The sequence below is a fragment of the Lepidochelys kempii genome, chromosome 12 (genome assembly GCF_965140265.1).
Source record: "Lepidochelys kempii isolate rLepKem1 chromosome 12, rLepKem1.hap2, whole genome shotgun sequence".
NCBI classification, from domain to species: Eukaryota; Metazoa; Chordata; order Testudines; family Cheloniidae; genus Lepidochelys; species Lepidochelys kempii.
In genome coordinates this window covers 5,443,883-5,462,003 of record NC_133267.1, presented here as the reverse complement: position 1 = coordinate 5,462,003, position 18,121 = coordinate 5,443,883, and the positions used below count along the sequence as shown (strand labels likewise).

The following is an 18,121-nucleotide window of genomic DNA, read 5'->3' as shown; positions in this document are numbered from 1 at the left end:
GCTGGGAGGGTGCTAATTATTCCACAAGTGGGGCTGATGGAAAAAGGATGGCTAGTCCAGGCCTCCTGGCCCTGCACTGGTAAAATAAGCATATCACATTGCGTACTGTCTCCCCATTTCCCATACTCACCTAGCAGCTGTGAAGAAGGGGATGCAGAGTGTTCTTCATTTTTTCTTTGGTAGATCTTGTGTGGTGCTCATTATTGATACTGTTAGGAATTCACTGACAAAAACAGCATTACTGCAGCGTTAAATTTGTCCAGTGGCATCTCGTGCCCTTCCAGAACATTGAGCTACTAGGATGATCAGGGGAATGAAAGGCCTGTCTTATGAAAGGAGACTAGAAGAGCTTGGCTTGTTCAGCCTAGCCAAAGGAAGGCTGAGAGGGATCGATTGCTGAGAGGGGATCAGATTACTCCCTGACGTATTCACAGAGAACAAACACCAGGGAGCGAGAACTATTGAAGCTAAAGGACAATGCTGGCACAAGAACAAATGGATATAAACTGGTCCTGACCAAATTCAGTCTGGGAATTAGAAGATTTCTAACCATCAGAAGAGTGTAGTTCTGGAACTGCCTCCCCACAGAAGTTGTGGGGCAAACAATGTAATTAGTTTTAAGAGGAAGCAGGACAAGTTTATGAGTAAAAAGAAAAGGAGGACTTGTGACACCTTAGAGACTAACAAATGTATTTGAGCATAAACTTTCATGAGCTACAGCTCACTTCATCAGATGCAAATTTATGAGTGTGATTGAATGACAGGGTTGCTTGTGATGGGTGTGTGTGTGTGTGTCAGGGTCTGGTTTATATCTTATGTTCTTAAAAGCTCATGCTTCAGGATTCCAGCTGGCCACTGGCTGGAGTCAGGAAGGGATTCCCCATCCAATGTAATATGGTGGTGGGGGGGGGGGAGTTGATGTACTTTTTCTGAAGCCTATGAGATGGATGGGGCTGGAGATGGGACATTGGAGAGTGTGGGCCAGGCTCTGAGGCGGCAAACATTCTCTCTCTCAGGTGCTTGGCTGGCTCTTCTTCACATGCACAGGGTCTAACTGCCATATTATCCCCATACACTTTGTTATAGTGGGATGGGAATAATGATCATGCTTTCAAGTTTTTGGCATGTGTAGTTACCAACAGGACCAGTGAAAGAAACCTCAGCTGTGGTCTATGTCCCAAAAACTTAAGGAGGGGAGAGAAGACTGGTGTGACTCTCTCCTTCTCCACCCCTCCCTCACCAGCCCCAGCAACCTATAGCCCCCCCCATACACCATGTCCAGTTCACCCTCCCCTTTCCGTCCCATTCAGTACTTAGCAATTTGGTAGAATCTGAATTTCAAGAAAAGCTGTTTTGTTTAGGGGGCTATATTCTGGGAACATCTCACACACAAAGTCCCAAATTTGGATCACTAACCCTACCCTGCACCCCTATGAACCACAGCAGATTTCAAGATAAGCCGAGGAAGCATTCCAACTTTAAAGGTCTGTTCTTCCAAGTGTTCTAAACAGAATAGTCTTCTCCATCTTAACTGTATCACAGCTGGTGCTCCACTCTAATACTGTATTAAATTAATTATCGGCAAGGGTTGGGCTATATCCAGATCCCCAGCACAGGCCAATCCTGAAAGCATAGGGGGGCTCTGGGATGCATGAAGTGGCCCATTCATCTCAATGGTATGGTCTCCCTTGAATGAGAACAAGTGGAGAGCAATACAGCCTGAAAAAGAGCTCTGAGATATGTGAGCTGCTCCATTAATCTCAGTGCGTGCCCTTATTCACCCCACCCCCTGGGGCCAGTGCTTGAAAGCCTGTGAGATGCCTGTCCTCATCTTCTGACCCCAGTCTCAGCAGTGTGTTCTTGGTGCATGTTCCCAGCATGCCTGTTCTCAGCTCCCCCTGCAGAGAGGAAGGGCTTCCCCCTTTGCCAGATCACATGGGTGACAGGGACATGGGCTCAGATGCTTTCAGAAGGAAGAGGGCCCTCAAATCCTGGCTCACAGAGAAAAGGGCTTATACCCTCCCAGAGGGACAGGGGATCGATCCCACATTGAGGGGTGGTCAGGGAAAGTGGCTTAGACACTCCTAGAGGGACAGGAGTCCCCAGGCCCACATGACCCAGGGGGAAGGGAGAGGGCTCAGATAATCTCAGGACAGGGACCCACTGATACCTGCTCATATGCGGGGCAGGAAGGGAGAGGGGAATAGACCATGAGAATGGCAAGGCCCCCAGATCCCTGATGGTGGGGGTATGGAAAGGGGCTTAGATACCTACATGGGAGGAGTACTGCTGCTCTACTGTAATACTAAAACACTGACTATTTTCAATTATTTCTACAATATTCCAAGTGAATACTTCAGTTGAATAGTACACCCTACTGTCCTACATTCGCAGGAGCCTTAATGTGTGAGAACTGCTGCAGTGGAACAGACCAACAGTTCACCCGGTTAAGTATCTTGTTGCCCACGTTAGAAGTGCGAGGGGAAGGTGGAAACCTCTCTCTAAATGAATCAATTCAGTATCAGACTGTTTGGGGAGATTTCTTCCTGATGCTGGTGCTGAGCAGCTCATTCCCTGACTCAGGAAGGTTGACAAGAGATACAACCCTAGTATTCCTTTAGCTTTAGGAGACAGACCTCCAGGCATCCTTCCAGAAAGGCCAGACAGGCTCCTTGTCATTCCTTATTCACACCAACCTCAGCATCTTCTCATAGATTCTGATTCTCCAGCAGCTCTATTTACCCAGCACCCTTTGGTTTTCCTTAATCACAAGGCTTTTGAGGGCTGCTTGCTACTTCTGTTCCACTTTGAGCTCTGTCCAAGCAGACTCTGTCTTAGCCACTGTAATGGAATGCTAATCTGTATTATACTGTTCAACCACTAGGTAGCACTGTATGCACTATATCTTATCTAAACCAGCCTCACCGCACCTGGCAGAACATTAAAGGAATGTATGAACACAGCTGGAGTGTATAAGCAAGCTCTGTAGCCAGTCCACAACTGGTAGAGGAGCATGACAGGAGTCAGAAGTGAACTAAGAACAGAAACAGATGGAAAACAGCAAAGGTTGCAGATAGAAGGAACAGGATGCAGGATCTCATCAACATGCCACTCTTCAATGCCCTAGAGAACGTCAGCTTTGACAAACCTTCACGATAGACAGGCTCGAAGCAGTATTTTGCAAGTTTTTGAATTGCAATCAAATGCCACAAAAAAAACCTGGTGATATACAGGTATCTAATGTATGCTATGGGGAAGCAAGGCAGAACATATCTTTAAATCCTTTGACTTTACTGAAGACAGCCACAAAGACAACGATGAAAGGGCTCTGGCTATGTTTGATGCATACTTTATATCTCAGAGAAATGAGCTTTAATGAAAGAGCATGTTTTCACCAAAGAATTCAAGAACTAGGGGGAAATGTTGAATGTTTTATAAGAGCTCTGCATGCACTGGCTAAACACTGTAATTTTTGGGAATGCAAAACATGAAAATATCAGAGATGGGCTGGTTATTGGGTTAACAGATAAACCCAAAGCTACCTGACAAACCTAAAACTAGCTAAAAGTCATTATTATAAAACCCCTAAAGCAACGAGAGAGAACTCTCAGGCCAAGAGGGATAAATTCCAGCCTACATTCACAAAGTGTAGAAAAAGTCATATCCCAAGAGATGATGCATGACCAGTCAGAGATACATGGTGTAATAAATGCCTGTAATATAGACATTTTGCAGCGCTTTGCCCCACCAAAGCAGTCAGGGAGTTGACTCATGTTACAGACGAGCAAGAGCCAATGTTTCTAGGATCTATTACTTGTGATGAAAGAGCCTGACTGGAGAGTGAACTTGAATATTCACGACAAGACTATAAACTTTAAACTGATTCAGGAGCTGATGTCATAGTCCTCTCAGATGGGACTTACCATCACCTTCAACCCCTCCCAGAGCTGAAGTCACCTGATACAGCTCTGACTAGCCCTGGAGGTATTCTGAATTGCATGGGGCAGTTCACCAAACAGCTTACAAAGACAAAAGCTTTGCATTCAGATTGCATGTGATCAAAGGACCAGAGACCAACACCCTATGATGGGCCTAGTGAGAAAGGTAGAAGAACTCGATGGAATATTTGGCGATACTGGACTTTTGACAGGAGATCCAGTACAAATAACCTTGAGACAATGCTGCAACATATAGTGTACATAAACCTCACGATTCCTCTTCCACTACTTCATAAGTGGAAACTGCATTAAAGAGAATAGAACGATTGGCATAATTGAGAAAACTGCAGAGCCAAAAGCATGATGTGCCCCAATGGTACCAGTTATAACAAAAAATGGAAAAATATGAATCTGTGTGGATCTTAAAGACAATGAAGGAATTGTAGGGAAAAAAATCCTCTTGACACTAGATGACTTGTTCCCCAAAGTGAAAAGAGATACAGTATTCTCCAAGCTAGATGCCTCAAAGGGATTCTAGCAAATTCCTTTAACCACAGAAAGCGCTAAACTAACTCCATTTATCACACCCTTTGGGAGATTTTACATTTGAGGATTACCAGTGCACCTGAAATTTTCCAAAGAAAGAGGGCAGAACAATTAATGATCACAGGAAGCCACAGAATCTCCTTTGTGCCCTCTAGCGCCTCTTGCACCATCCCGACTTCTGTGATAAATGATTATTAAACCAAGAATCATATACATTAGGTTCTTCCAGTTCCAAAGAACCAGACACACGCTCCAGGTCAACATATACTTTAGATTTCACCCAAACTCATGCTGGTAGCCAATTCTTTAGTAACTAAAACCTAAAGGTTTATTAATATACAAAAAAGGAAGCGTTATTAAGAGGTTAAAATTAATCATACACATTACAGGTGGTTTCACAGTTTGCAGATCAGGTAAATAGCAGTGATGTTAAATCTGCCAGTTTGAAATAAGTCTCTCTGGTTCATCCCAAATATTGGGGTCCTCAGTCCATTGTTCTAAACTCTTCTTTGTCAGAAATCATAATCCAGAAATGAGGAGCAGGAAAGAGGCTAAGAAGTGATGTCACAGTCTCCACTTTTATATCCTCAGCCTATGTGCATGGAAAGTTACTAGCACAAACATGAAGTCTCGGATCACATGTCCTTACATGCCATTGCTGAGTCATGGGTCATCAGTGTCAGCCTGCCTTCTGAGACGTCCTTAGGAGGGCTCACTGAAGAGTTTATTCTCTTTATGGGCCATCAACACATGGCTGACTAGCCTTGATGCAAATCTGTCTTGTGGGTGATATCCAGAAACACAACACATTTGAGATACAAACACATAGCAAATCTTCATAACTTCAGAGACCATGATGATACAGTGATTTAAATAGGAAAATAATACTTAGCACCTCATAACATTTTCATCGATACCTTACAAGGCATACTTGTATAAGACGGATCACAATTGTGCACCAGTGGTGACACCTTAGTGTAAACATGGTCATCTTTCTTTTTATACAATGTCACAACCACCTCAGACAAGCCCAAGCAAAGACTGGAAGTTACGGGATGGAAGCACTTGGTACACAGAGATTTCTTATGTTGATGTCAGAAGCAATATCTGAACAGCTGGTTCTGAGGCAAACTTTGTCTTTATAGGCAAGTGTGTAATGAACAAGCTGGCGTGTATATGCATGTACCTCTCGTAGTTCCCCTGGCTGTCATGGGCCCTGCACTGCTAACAGATAGCAGAGATTCTCTGTCAGCTCAGGCATCAGGGCCCTGTGCTTTGGTGCAGTTGATGGGGATTCTGCCCCAGCCACAGCTGTGAAGCTCTCCAAGTCTGTTGTGCGCAGCACAGGGGCACACGGCGGTTCCAACTGGCTGTGGAACTGGCATAAGAGAGCTGTACCTCCCCGAGTTACTCCTTCGCCATCCCAATGCTCAGTGATCTGTTCAATGCAGAGAAAAGGTTGTTACAAAAACTGAAATTTGCAATCCATGTGAGAGTGACAGGGGCCATCATTTCATCAGCAGCTGTGAAAAATGTGCATTGCCAGACCCCTCCGCTGGAATTCCAGCCTGGGAATCCCCAGGTCCATGTTGCTGAGCACATGTGAGAGCTGGGGTGTGCTCGCTGCCATGTGGGGCTCTAGGGTGCCTTTCCTCCTTGCCACCACCCCATGCAGTTGTTTCAGGGTCAAAGGTTTGTCAACAGCCAAGGGGCAGAAATCAGCCTTGTGTGCGCCAAAGGCCCCAGGATTGCACCGACCTTGTGAGTGGCCTGAGCAGTGCCCTGTGGGTGTGTCAGTGCCACGTTCAGCCAGGCCTCGCAAGAGCCACGGTTGTGCCCTCAGCAGGCTGGCTCCTCAACGGAGAAACGCTGGCCAGGGCGGAGTCTGTTTAAATTCCAAACAGCCTCTAGTGGGTACATCTGGCGATTAGCAACTTTCAGGAGAGCCTTAGCCCCAGGTGCCCCTCTCTCCTACAGCCGGGAAGGGCTAGGCCCCAGGCTGGTGACATGGTTCGGCCAGGACTCAGACCTGCACACAGGTTAGGGAACTGGGCAAAGCCAGCGGCGCATGCCGAGACAGCGGGTCTGGGGAAGGCAACAGCTCCATGCCGAGCTAACCGCCCACACAGTCCCTTATGGCACAGAGCCGTACAGCAGCGAGCACATTTCATGTATGCTCCATCACGTGACCCCACTGGTGCACCCCTTACCTCCTAGTGCCTATGGTGACGCTCACCTACCCGTTTCTCCCCTAACCCCTGTGCCTCCCCGCACCTTCCCGCACCCCTCCTCCCCCTGCCCCCTTCTCCCCCTGCGCCCCCTCCCCCTCTCCCACTGCACCCCCTCCCCCGCCTCCCTTCTGTGCCCCCTCCTCCTACGCCCCCGCTTCCGATGCCCCCTCCTCCCGCGCCCCGCCTCCCCCGCGCCCCGCCTCCCCCGCCCCCTCCCCTCCCTCTGCACCCCCGCTTCCAATGCCCCTTCCCCAGCCCCCCCATGTCCCCTCCCGCGCCCCCTCCTCCTCCTCCTCCCCCCTGCGCCCCCTCCCGAGCCCCGCCTCCCCTCCCTCTGCACCCCCTCCCCTCCCTCTGCACCCCCGCTTCCGATGCCCCTTCCCGAGCCCCCCCATGTCCCCTCCCGCGCCCCCTCCTCCTCCTCCTCCTCCTCCTCCTCCTCCCCGCGCCCCCTCCCGAGACCCGCCTCCCCTCTCCCACACCCCGCTTCCCCCGCCCCCCCGCTTCCGATGCCCCCCCTGCGCCCCCATCCGAGCCCCGCCTCCCCTCTCCCGCGCCCCACTTCCCCCGCTCCCTCTGCACCCCCGCTTCCCCTCACTCCTGCGCCCTCCACCCCTCCTCCTCCTCCTCCTCCTCCTCCTCCAGGCACTTGGGGCGGCTGGTCCCCTACCTCCAGCAGCCGCACGTAGCTCGCCGGGCCCGGCGCCCCCTCCCCCCGCCGGCCGGCGCCCCCTCCCCCCGCCGGCCGGCGCCCCGAGCCCTGCCCGCGGCGGGGACAGCCCGCCCCGGCCCGGGGGGTGCGCCTGAGGCCGCTGGGCCCCCGCCCCGCCGGCCAATCGGCTGCTCTGTAGGGGCCGGTCGCCCCGGTTACCGGCGAGCGATTGGCCGGGGGCCGTAGCCCCGCCCCCGGCCGGACGCGGCGCGGGCGGGGCAGCGGGCTCGGCCGGGCCCGGCGGCCGGCGCGCGGCCAGTGGCGGCGGGCGGGCGCGCGGGGAGCAGCGCGGCGCCCATGGCGGCCGGGCCCGGTGCCGCGCTCTGCCGCGTGCAGTACCTGGACGACCGCGACCCCTTCGCGTGCGCCAGCTTCCCGGAGCCGCGCCGCGCGCCCGCCCACCCGCTGCTGCAGGCGCTGCCGCTGGGGGCGCAGCTGCCCGCCCTGCACCGCCTGCTGGGCGCGCCCCTGCCGGTGAGCCGCGGCCGCGGGCCACCCCTCCTGGGGCGGGGCGGGGTCCGTGCGGCGGGGGGGCCCAGGTGGAGTCGGGGGGGGCTGGGGAAGGAGTCGGGGGGGGCCAGGTGGAGTCGGGGGGGCTGGGCTGGAGGAAGCGGGGTACTGGCAGGCCCCGGGGGGGGGCTGGGCTGGAGGAAGCGGGGTACTGGCAGGCCCCAGGGGGGGTGCTGGGCTGGAGGAAGCGGGGTACTGGCAGGCCCCGGGGGAGGGCTGGGCTGGAAGAAGCGGGGTACTGGCAGGCCACGGGGGGGGGCTGGGCTGGAGGAAGCGGGGTACTGGCAGGCCCCGGGGGGCGGGGGCTGGGCTGGAGGAAGCGGGGTACTGGCAGGCCCCAGGGGGGGTGCTGGGCTGGAGGAAGCGGGGTACTGGCAGGCCCCGGGGGAGGGCTGGGCTGGAGGAAGCGGGGTACTGGCAGGCCCCGGGGGGCGGGGGCTGGGCTGGAGGAAGCGGGGTACTGGCAGGCCCCGGGGGGCGGGGGCTGGGCTGGAGGAAGCGGGGTACTGGCAGGCCCCGGGGGGCGGGGGCTGGGCTGGAGGAAGCGGGGTACTGGCAGGCCCCGGGGGGCGGGGGCTGGGCTGGAAGAAGTGGGGTACTGGCAGGCCCCGGGGGGGGCTGGGCTGGGCTGGAGGAAGCGGGGTACTGGCAGGCCCCGGGGGGGGGCTTGGTGAAGAGGGGAGGGCTGGGCAGGGGGAAGCGAGATGTTGGGGGGGGCTGCAAAGGATCGAGGGAGTGCTGGGCTGGAGGGACCGGGGTATTGGTGGGGCCTGCATGGAGGGAGGGGTGCTGCACGGCATGGGGGGGGTTCTGTGCGGGGGGAAGGAAGTGGGGTCAGGGCAAGTCCTACGTTTGGGCTGGGCTTGGTCGGTGAGAACATCCCTATCTTGCTGCCTCTGGCCCATCCTTCGGCCCTCAGGGAAGGGTTTACAGAGTGTGTCGGCCGCGCTGGCCGGCGTACGTTTTCCCCATCCCCACGTCGCTAGGCTGGCGCAGGTTCGTGCCTAGGCTCTTGGCAGGAGCAGGCCTTGGAACTGAGCCATTGCAGCGAGTTGTTTGGGCAGTACTGGGAGGGACCAGGGGCTGGGCCAGTGAGGATGGGGTGTAGGGGTTTGTGCCCTGACCGCTAGGAGCTGTCTCCTAATTCATGGAGGAGTTGGTTGGCGTGTCCTTTGGTTGGTTCGAAACCTTTAGTCAGGTGAAATCCGTTCAGACTGGATTTCTCGTGGAGACCTGGCAGCGTCGGGCAACTGTACTAGTAGACTTACAACTGGGAGACATTGCTCCTCAGCGTCCAAGCTCAAATCCTTTCGATAAACCCCCCTATGCACACAGAGAATGGAAGCGGTCAGCGTAAGGTCTCGTATTTAAACATAGCCTATAGCTTGCTGGTTAGGGCCTGTGTCCACTATTCCTGTGTAGCATAAATCAGGAACACACTGCTGGAGGGACGTTTAACAACCACAGGTTTAGCTGTGTTCTGAAACATCCTCTCCAGTAGCACAGGGCCCCCAACACCAAGCTGATGCATTGACTGAGAACTGACTTGAAGGAAACAGTGATGTCTTCTGAGTCACCACCACTGCTTCCTGTAACATCTGGAGTTTATATAATGCTGCTTGCACAGTGAGGATTGGGAAGCTGATAACTAGAGTCTGTTAACAGTAACTGAACAGGCAAAATTAAAGGTTTCAGAGCAGCTGCCGTGTTAGTCTGTATTCACAAAAAGAACAGGAGTTCTTGTGGCACCTTAGAGACTAACCAATTTATTTGAGCATGAGCTTTCGTGAGCTACAGCTCACTTCATAGGATGCATGCAGTGGAAAATACAGTGGGGAGATTTATATACATAGAGAACATGAAACAGTGGGTGTTACCATACACATTGTGATCACTTAAGGTGAGCTATTACCAGCAGGAGTGTGGGGGGGAAAAACCTTTTGTAGTGATAATCAAGGAGGGCCATTTCCAGCAGTTGACAAGAACATCTGAGGAACAAGAAAAGGAGTACTTGTGGCACTTTAGAGACTAACCAATTTATTTAAGCATAAGCTTTCGTGAGCTACAGCTCACTTCATCGGATGCATACTGTGGAAAGTATAGAAGATCTTTTTATACACACAAACCATGAAAAAATGGATGTTTACCACTACAAAAGGTTTTCTCTCCCCCCACCCAACTGGAAATGGCCCAACTTGATTATCATACACATTGTAAGGAGAGTGATCACTTTAGATAAGCTATTACCAGCAGGAGACTGGGGTGGGGGGAGAAAAAACCTTTTGTAGTGGTAAACATCCATTTTTTCATGGTTTGTGTGTATAAAAAGATCTTCTGTACTTTCCACAGTATGCATCCGATGAAGTGAGCTGTAGCTCACGAAAGCTTATGCTCAAATAAATTGGTTAGTCTCTAAGGTGCCACAAGTCCTCCTTTTCTTTTTGCGAATACAGACTAACACGGCTGTTACTCTGAAACCTGTCTGAGGAACAGTGAGGGGTGGAGGGGGGGAATAAACATGGGGAAATAGTTTTACTTTGTGTGATGATCCATCCACTCCCAGTCTCTATTCAAGCCTAAGTTAATTGTATCCAGTTTGCAAATTAATTCCAATTCAGCAGTCTCTCCTTGGAGTCTGTTTTTGAAGTTTTTTTTGTTGAAGAATTGCAACTTTTAGGTCTGTAATCGAGTGACCAGAGAGATTGAAGCATTCTCCAACTGGTTTTTGAATGTTATAATTCTTGATGTCTGATTTGTGTCCATTTATTCTTTTACGTAGAGACAGTCCAGTTTGACCAATGTACATGGCAGAGGGGCATTGCTGGCACATGATGGCATATATCACATTGGTAGATGTGCAGGTGAACGAGCCTCTGATAGTGTGGTTGATGTGATTAGGCCCTATGATGGTGTCCCCTGAATAGATATGTGGACACAGTTGGCAACGGGCTTGATGCATAATGTTGGACTTTCTCAGCTGCCGCATCAGAGGAAAGTTTGGTCTTTGTATTCAAAGCGAACAGTGACATCGACCACCAGGGCTGTTTCATCTTTGACAAAAACAAGGTCTGGTTTTTGTAGTTCCTTATTGGCAGTGTACAGATGTGGTTCTTGATAAATTGTCCACTTAAGTTTACAAGCTTCTCGTGTGAGTATTCCGCTATTCATGGTGCCACAGTAGCTCTTAAACGCACTGGTGTAAAGAAGAGTGAGATTGAGCAGGACTTCTGGGCTGTCCTCACTCTCTTGAATAGCGCCCTGCCATTTTTAGCTTTCCCCTGGGCACAAGTGGGAGGCAACTCCTCGGAATTATCCTACTTCTCACAGTGCAGCACCCTTTGACTATTCTTCAGTGTCAGCTGTGAGGATGAGTGTCAGCTCCTCTTTTTTTCGCATGCATCCTTAGCCATGTTGGTGCGTTAGCCGACTCATGTGGAGTTTCTATCCTGTTGACGGGATGACAAGACCCCTGAACTGCTGGCTAATGAGGCATGAGTGTTAACTCTCCTCGCGGTAGATAGCTTGACAAAGGATTGCGTGCTTCTCTGAATAACCTAGGTATTCTATGGTATGTCTCCTACAAAGTGCATCCCAAAATGGTCCAGAGCTGGATGAGGCAAAACATTGAGGATAACAGAGAGGAGGTTTATGAGGTCTTCTATGGAGGGTTTGTAAATCAAGGCAAGACTGGCCCCTGTAAGGAATGGGAACCAGCAGATGGGGTTGACGTGGTCATGCTTTGAATGTATGAGGAAATGGCAACAGTATTCTGGAGAGCAGGAATGCTATGTGGGGGAGTGGCAGTAAGTAGATCGGCCATCTGATGGTCCAGGGACAACTACATCGAACACCTCACTAGCCACCGACCGTGCCAGGAGACAGTACCAGGAGAAACAGAATGACATCGTGCATCAACTATGAGAAAGGGACCGAGAGTCTTTTTCCATTGGACCATATGAACTGGAATCATAAACTCACTGAACATTAAATCTCACCAAATAAGGGTAATTCCATCCTCCTCATCGTATCCACTCATTATACTCCACACCTGAACATAGCCATTATATGAACAACGTACCCCCATATCTCAGTGTCTGTGCTTTGACCCATTAATCTTTTACCCCCAATCAGGGATATTACAGATTATGTATTCCTTACGCCATCCGATCCTAAACCGAACTGCGCGCCCCTTGATAATCTGTAGCTCATTTCCTGATAACCAGAAACTTCTATGCTTAAACTCTGTACCGTTTTCTTTTTATTTTAACATCATCTTAATAAAATTATTAAATAAGACAAAAGGTGCTGAAGGCCTAGTTGAGCCTGTTGTCAGAGGTGGAGTTGGGGATAAGCAGATTTGCAAGCTAACAGTGACTGGCCATATGTATGCACATTGAGGCTTCAGGGCAGGGGTTTCTGGAGTGATTATCTAGGCCCTTCTGCAATGCAGGCTAAAGTTAACTGGAAATTGTCTGGTTTCCTTCCTGGCACTCTTAAATGGGTTATCCGGGAGGAAGTGGACAGCGCTTAGAATGTTCTCTACTTCAGTGGGAGCAGGGCCCTGAACATGGCAGAAGGCTTTGTGCTTTTAGTGTGCAGTTATCCAGTCCAGCACTGTTCAGAGATTCCAAGGCCAGAAGGAATCATTCTAGTCATCTGGTCTGACCTTCTGTAAACAGGCCTACTGCTGGTCTGTGGGAATGAGCTGCTGGAATCTCAAATTGTCCATAGTTTCCATGTCCCATGATATCTGTATTATTTGACAGGTTTCAGAGTAGCAGCCGTGTTAGTCTGTATCCGCAAAAAGAAAAGGAGGACTTGTGCCACCTTAGAGTCTAACCAATTTATTTGAGCATAAGCTTTCGTGAGCTACAGCTCACTTCATCTGTAGCTCACGAAAGCTTATGCTCAAATAAATTGGTTAGACTCTAAGGTGGCACAAGTCCTCCTTTTCTTTTTGCGGATACAGACTAACACGGCTGCTACTCTGAAACCTGTCAAATAATACAGATATCATGGGACATGGAAACTATGGACAATTTGAGATTCCAGCAGCTCATTCCCACAGACCAGCAGTAGGCCTGTTTACAGAAGGTCAGACCAGATGACTAGAATGATTCCTTCTGGCCTTGGAATCTCTGAACAGTGCTGGACTGGATAACTGCACACTAAAAGCACAAAGCCTTCTGCCATGTTCTTTTTGTATAATTTTGACTAATTCTGATCTTCAATCTGCCTCGTCTGGGCCTGGCTGCTGTAGCATTCTTCTGTTGAGGCACATCATGGCATGTGATGTGGTGTGCTACCCTGCCTTGTGTGTCTGCTGATTTAGAGAGAAATCAAATGGGTAAGAATTAAAGAACTTCAATTTTCCATAGGTCAGAGTGCAAAAGGAAATATAGGGAAAGCTAGCTGTAGTGGAAAGATGGTAAACCGTTTAATATCCATTGCATACAAGTGTCTATTCAGGGGAAACAAAGGTGTAACACAAAGGCTTAATGGCTGCAGTGCTGAAACCCCTGAGGCAGTGTTGCTTAACAGCCTGCTAGGAGCACCTAGGTAAGGCCCTTTGTTTTCAGGTTTTATTTTAAAATTTCCTGAGAATTTATCGGCGTTTGTTTAAAAACAAATTAAAAATGGGTGAAAATCGGTTAAAAAAAGAGCTTCACAGTATTCTGGGTAAATACTGGGGGACAGGAGGACAAAAAACAACAACAACAGAGAAATATAAGAATACTTCTGACCCAGCTCCCCGCTCTGGAAGATGAGGTGGCAGCTCAGTAACCTGGGTGGCCTCAATTAGTGAGCTACTGTCTCCTTCCAAAGTGGGGAGCTGGGTTCGGGGAGGTCTGGCACTTTGTTTTGTATTTAAGTTCAAAATTGCTGTGAAAATCAGTAAAAGCTGCATGATAGCCTTTGTAAAACCTGGGACATTTCTGGTAAATGCCCCACATGGAGGGGGGTTAACATGCAGGTTCAGGTAGTGTGAATAGAAAACTCTGTAACTCAAAACAGGAGATCACTTATGCTGTCCTATTCTGTACTGCTGCCCCCCTTGGCAGCAGGGAGCTGTTTATGTTCTGTTAACAAAGAAACTGCTTTGTGAGGCCAGCAGACATCGTTATCCAGGTGAAACTTATTAACCAACAACCTGCTTTTCCAAGGGCAGTGAACAGCTAAGCAGGTAGTGCCTCGTCTGCACTGTGTTGCCTTTACTTGTTGGGGAGACGCTTGCAGTTGTCTGATCCAGAGCACAGAAAGGCAGAGACGGCATTAAGTGTCTGCTAGCTTTAAGACAGGTTTCAGAGTAACAGCCGTGTTAGTCTGTATTCGCAAAAAGAAAAGGAGTACTTGTGGCACCTTAGAGACGAACCAATTTATTTGAGCATGAGCTTTCGTGAGCTACAGCTCACTGCTGTAGCTCACGAAAGCTCATGCTCAAATAAATTGGTTCGTCTCTAAGGTGCCACAAGTACTCCTTTTCTTTTTGCTAGCTTTAAGCAGTCCCATCCACAGCGGCACCACCATGTTTTTGTGAGGAATCCTTCCTTGGGATGGATGATTGTACCATGTCTTCTCAATGTCATTGGTGTGTCTTATCAACGTATTCAAAACTCTGGGGTGAAGATGAAAAAAACATATTCAGTAAAACATCCCATAAATCCTCATGAAATCTGAGAGGTGAACTAAAGAAATAATTCTGGGAAGCGTAAATAAGTGAGGGATGGAAAACAGGGAAATTAAATGGAATCCAGCAGAAAACGATACACTGCTGATCTACTGGTGATTCTAGACTTGCAAAGGTATGGTGGGCCACCAGAACAGCTTCCTGCTGCCAGAACTAGCAGTGACTTGGCATCCCAGTTAGAGGCTGGAGGGAGATCTCGGTCCTCTTTTTCTGGACACTACCCATCTTATTTGTGGGAAAAGGTTCAGGACTGGAGACGAGAGCAAACTGCCCCATTGCAATGTGGCATTTGCTAAGGACAAAGGAATGCATCACAATGATGCATTGTTCAAAAACCAGCCAAACGCTCAAGCAGCCCTAGGACATAAAGGCCAGTGAAGTGGGAGGGGGAGGGGAACCCTGCAAGGTGCGGAGTTTGGGATCAATTCAGATAAACACCCAGGCTTTAAATACTTATCTGAACTGTATTTGAAGCTCCATCCCTCAGTCAAGCTGGATGGCCATTCCTCTTCTTTCCCCATAATGCCTGGAACCATTCCATTGGAGTTGGACTTCCCCTGCACTTTTTACCTGGGGCGGGGGGGATTGGGTTTTCACTCACCTCCAATCTCATGTGGGCAGACAGCAAGCCTACTCTGCTCTCCACTGTTTTTGTGGCACTTCCACCATCTCTTCCCTTCAAAGGTTTCCTTTTCTCGCTCCTTCCACTCCAATTGCTGGTTATTTTTGTTTCCCCTGGAGGACAGATTGCCTTCCTCCTATGGCTCTAGGGTAGTTTACTTGTTGCTCCAGGGCCAGATGATACTCTTCTCCCACCCCAAGGATGGAGCAGTGCTTTTCCGATTTTGCCTGCCTTGCAGCCAGGCTGAGTGTGGGAGGCATGCAAGGGAGGAGCAGAAGCGGCGCAAGATGCGCTCAGCCAGTTGCTCCAAAGGAGAAGAGGACTCGGCCTGCTGCCCACCACCGCAGCAGCTAGCGGTAGAGGTGAGGGGAGCTTCTCAATGCAGGAGGCCGGAGTATGCAGGCAGGAAGCATGGGCCAGATACATTTGACTCCCACATGAGCTTGGCGTGTGTGGATAACAGAACTTGGTTGTTAAACCTTCCTCTGAACCAGACACGTGCCCTTTCAGCCACATCTTCGTTTTTCTTGGACTGAACCAGCAGTGTCATGTCATGCGATATTTTTTCAAGGGTGACCAAGTGGAGTTAATTTGGGAACAAACAACAAAAGCAATGCCTAACGAAGCAAACAGATCTCTGGCACGGATTTTCCTCTCTGAGCCGGACTCTGTGTGTAATAAGATCTTTTATGTTGGACTGGAGGGGATGTTATAACGGGTGTGGCAGGAGAGATTTCGAGAAGGGACGTAAATCTAAGTGGGGTAAGGAAGACTTGGGAGCCTGTCAAGGCGCATTAGGCTTTTGTAGAAAAATATCCCACAGGACCCTGGCAGTGATACTCTTCCCTTTGTCACACTGCCTGAAATGTTGTCCCTGTTGAGCTATCTTCCAGGGTTTCAAGTTTCATTGCCCTTAGCAAACTCTGGCGGGTGGTAGGACTCTGCTCCGTGATTGGGGTCAACTCGCGGGCGCCTCCTCGTGGCCAGGCGTGGCAGCTCGCTCTCTCTGTTGGGGTCTCCTGCAGGTGGCTACTCCACCTCTGCCCCAGCCTGCCTCTTCCTGTGCTCCGGCTCTCCAGCCAGGTCACTTTAAAGCCTCCCCCTTCTGGGCAGTCTGTGAACAAAAAGCAAGGGGAATTAACCCAAATAACCTGAGTTAGCCAGGGAGAGAGGGGTACACCTCCCTCTCAGGACGTAGGGGGATCTGGCCCTCCCTGTCAGGCAGTGGTTGTTTGGGAAGCTCCTGCCTTCCCTCGGCCCTGACGGTCTGTTCTTTCCCTGCTCTTCCCATGGCAGCTGTTCTGCTCCCCTTTTACCTCCCCCGGCCCATCCAGCCTGTGCCGGCCTGGCAGGTGTGGCGGGGTGGGCCTGGCTCAGCCCAGAGCAGCTCCTTAACCCCTTGTTGACCAGTGTGGGGTTTGCATGCCCCATCACAGATTGCAACCCCCCTTTTTACCATATGCTGCCTTCACGTACTCCAGTCTTCTTAGTGTGTCCACTGGAGTTTGTACGCCCAGGGTGGACTCTTGGGCCTACTAGCTTCCAGTTTTCTGTCATTTGAGATCTTTAAGTCCTTATAGGGCTGCAGGCTTGGCCTGGAAGAGCCATCATTTGTAGAGTGGCATCTTTTTGGCAAGAAAGCATCAGGGAGAGGTGGCCCTGGGGCACCCTCCACCTTGCCTTGGAGGACAACCAGCATTCTAAAGTGCTGGTTTGGGTTTTATCTTTAATACCATTCTGGGTGCAACACATCCCCTATGAGCAAGAAGTATTGAAACCTCCAGTAGACTAAGCCTGCTTAATTTATTCACAGCCAAATTTTTGGGTCTCCTTTAAAAGCCTGTCTGCATTAGAGAAACGTGCACCGGTGTCATTACATCAATATCTTTACCCCAAAGTAGACTCCCAGCACCAGTGTAAAGTGGGGTTCACGCCGCTAATTTATCAGATTAAGTTGCCCAGAGGTGTCCCTGGGGAAATAGCGGGTACTAAGCATCCTCCTCTACGTTGCAGCAAAACTTGGCTATCCAGCCCCCTAGCACAAGCATTGTGGTACTGTCTTTTCACCCAAATGTAGTCCGGCTTGTACTTATCCTCTTTCAGAGACTGCTGTTGGGGAGGCAGCTGACACAGCTTAGAAGAGGAGGTTTAGGCACCTGTGTCTTGAAAACAGAAGCCGAGCTAGGGTCTGTGTATAAATCACAGATATAAACTGGATACCAAATAAGGGTCCTGTGTATTGAGACTGAAGTATGTAAGCAGGTCTGTCATTCTGATTCAGCAAATGCAAGCAAGTTGTCAACACCACCACTTGTTCCCATCTGTCAGACAGCAAAGGATAGGTTACAATAACTAGTGATGCCAGAAAAAAATACCATGGAAATGCACCAGTGTGACAATCTTAGGAGCTCTCTACTGGTGTCTGGTATTTACAGCCTTCTTTTTAAAAAACAAATGTCTAGCCTTTCTGCTTGGGTAGAAAACCACTGTGGCATAAACCAGTGCAGTGCCTTCTAACTCTGCAGGTGCACAGAATAAAACAAAGCCACTGCCATCCCATTCGTCTCAGCAGGGAGTGAGTTCTGAAACCTAATAACGGCAGCTTAAATGCCAATATTTTAAACTATTTAGTGGTGGTTGGTCATAGCAGAAACATCCACTTGGATGCAGGGATTTCTTCAGAACCTGCCGGGGTGGCCAGGCACCTCACACATGGAGCAAAGGTTGTGTTCTTTGTCTCTGTCCTGCGAGCCAAGTGCTTGTGGGCATTGCTACTCTGCAATCACGGCATGGCAGACTTTGGGGATATATCAAGTGATATGTCAGAGTTTCTTTAAATGCACTGCGGGGGTTGAAAAATAAGAGCAACGGTGG

General features: G+C 50.1%; 1 protein-coding gene across 1 annotated transcript in view; it reads left to right on the top strand.

Annotated features, from left to right (window-relative positions):
- Positions 1 to 7,690: 7,690 nt before the first annotated feature.
- Positions 7,691 to 18,121, top strand: part of FHOD1 (formin homology 2 domain containing 1) — a 63,347-nt gene continuing 52,916 nt past the window's right edge. Inside the window, exon 1 of the mRNA XM_073307286.1 lies at positions 7,691 to 7,901. Within this exon, the coding sequence (XP_073163387.1) occupies positions 7,725 to 7,901 (177 nt within the window). The 5' untranslated portion in view covers positions 7,691 to 7,724. The remainder of the gene's footprint in view (positions 7,902 to 18,121) is intronic.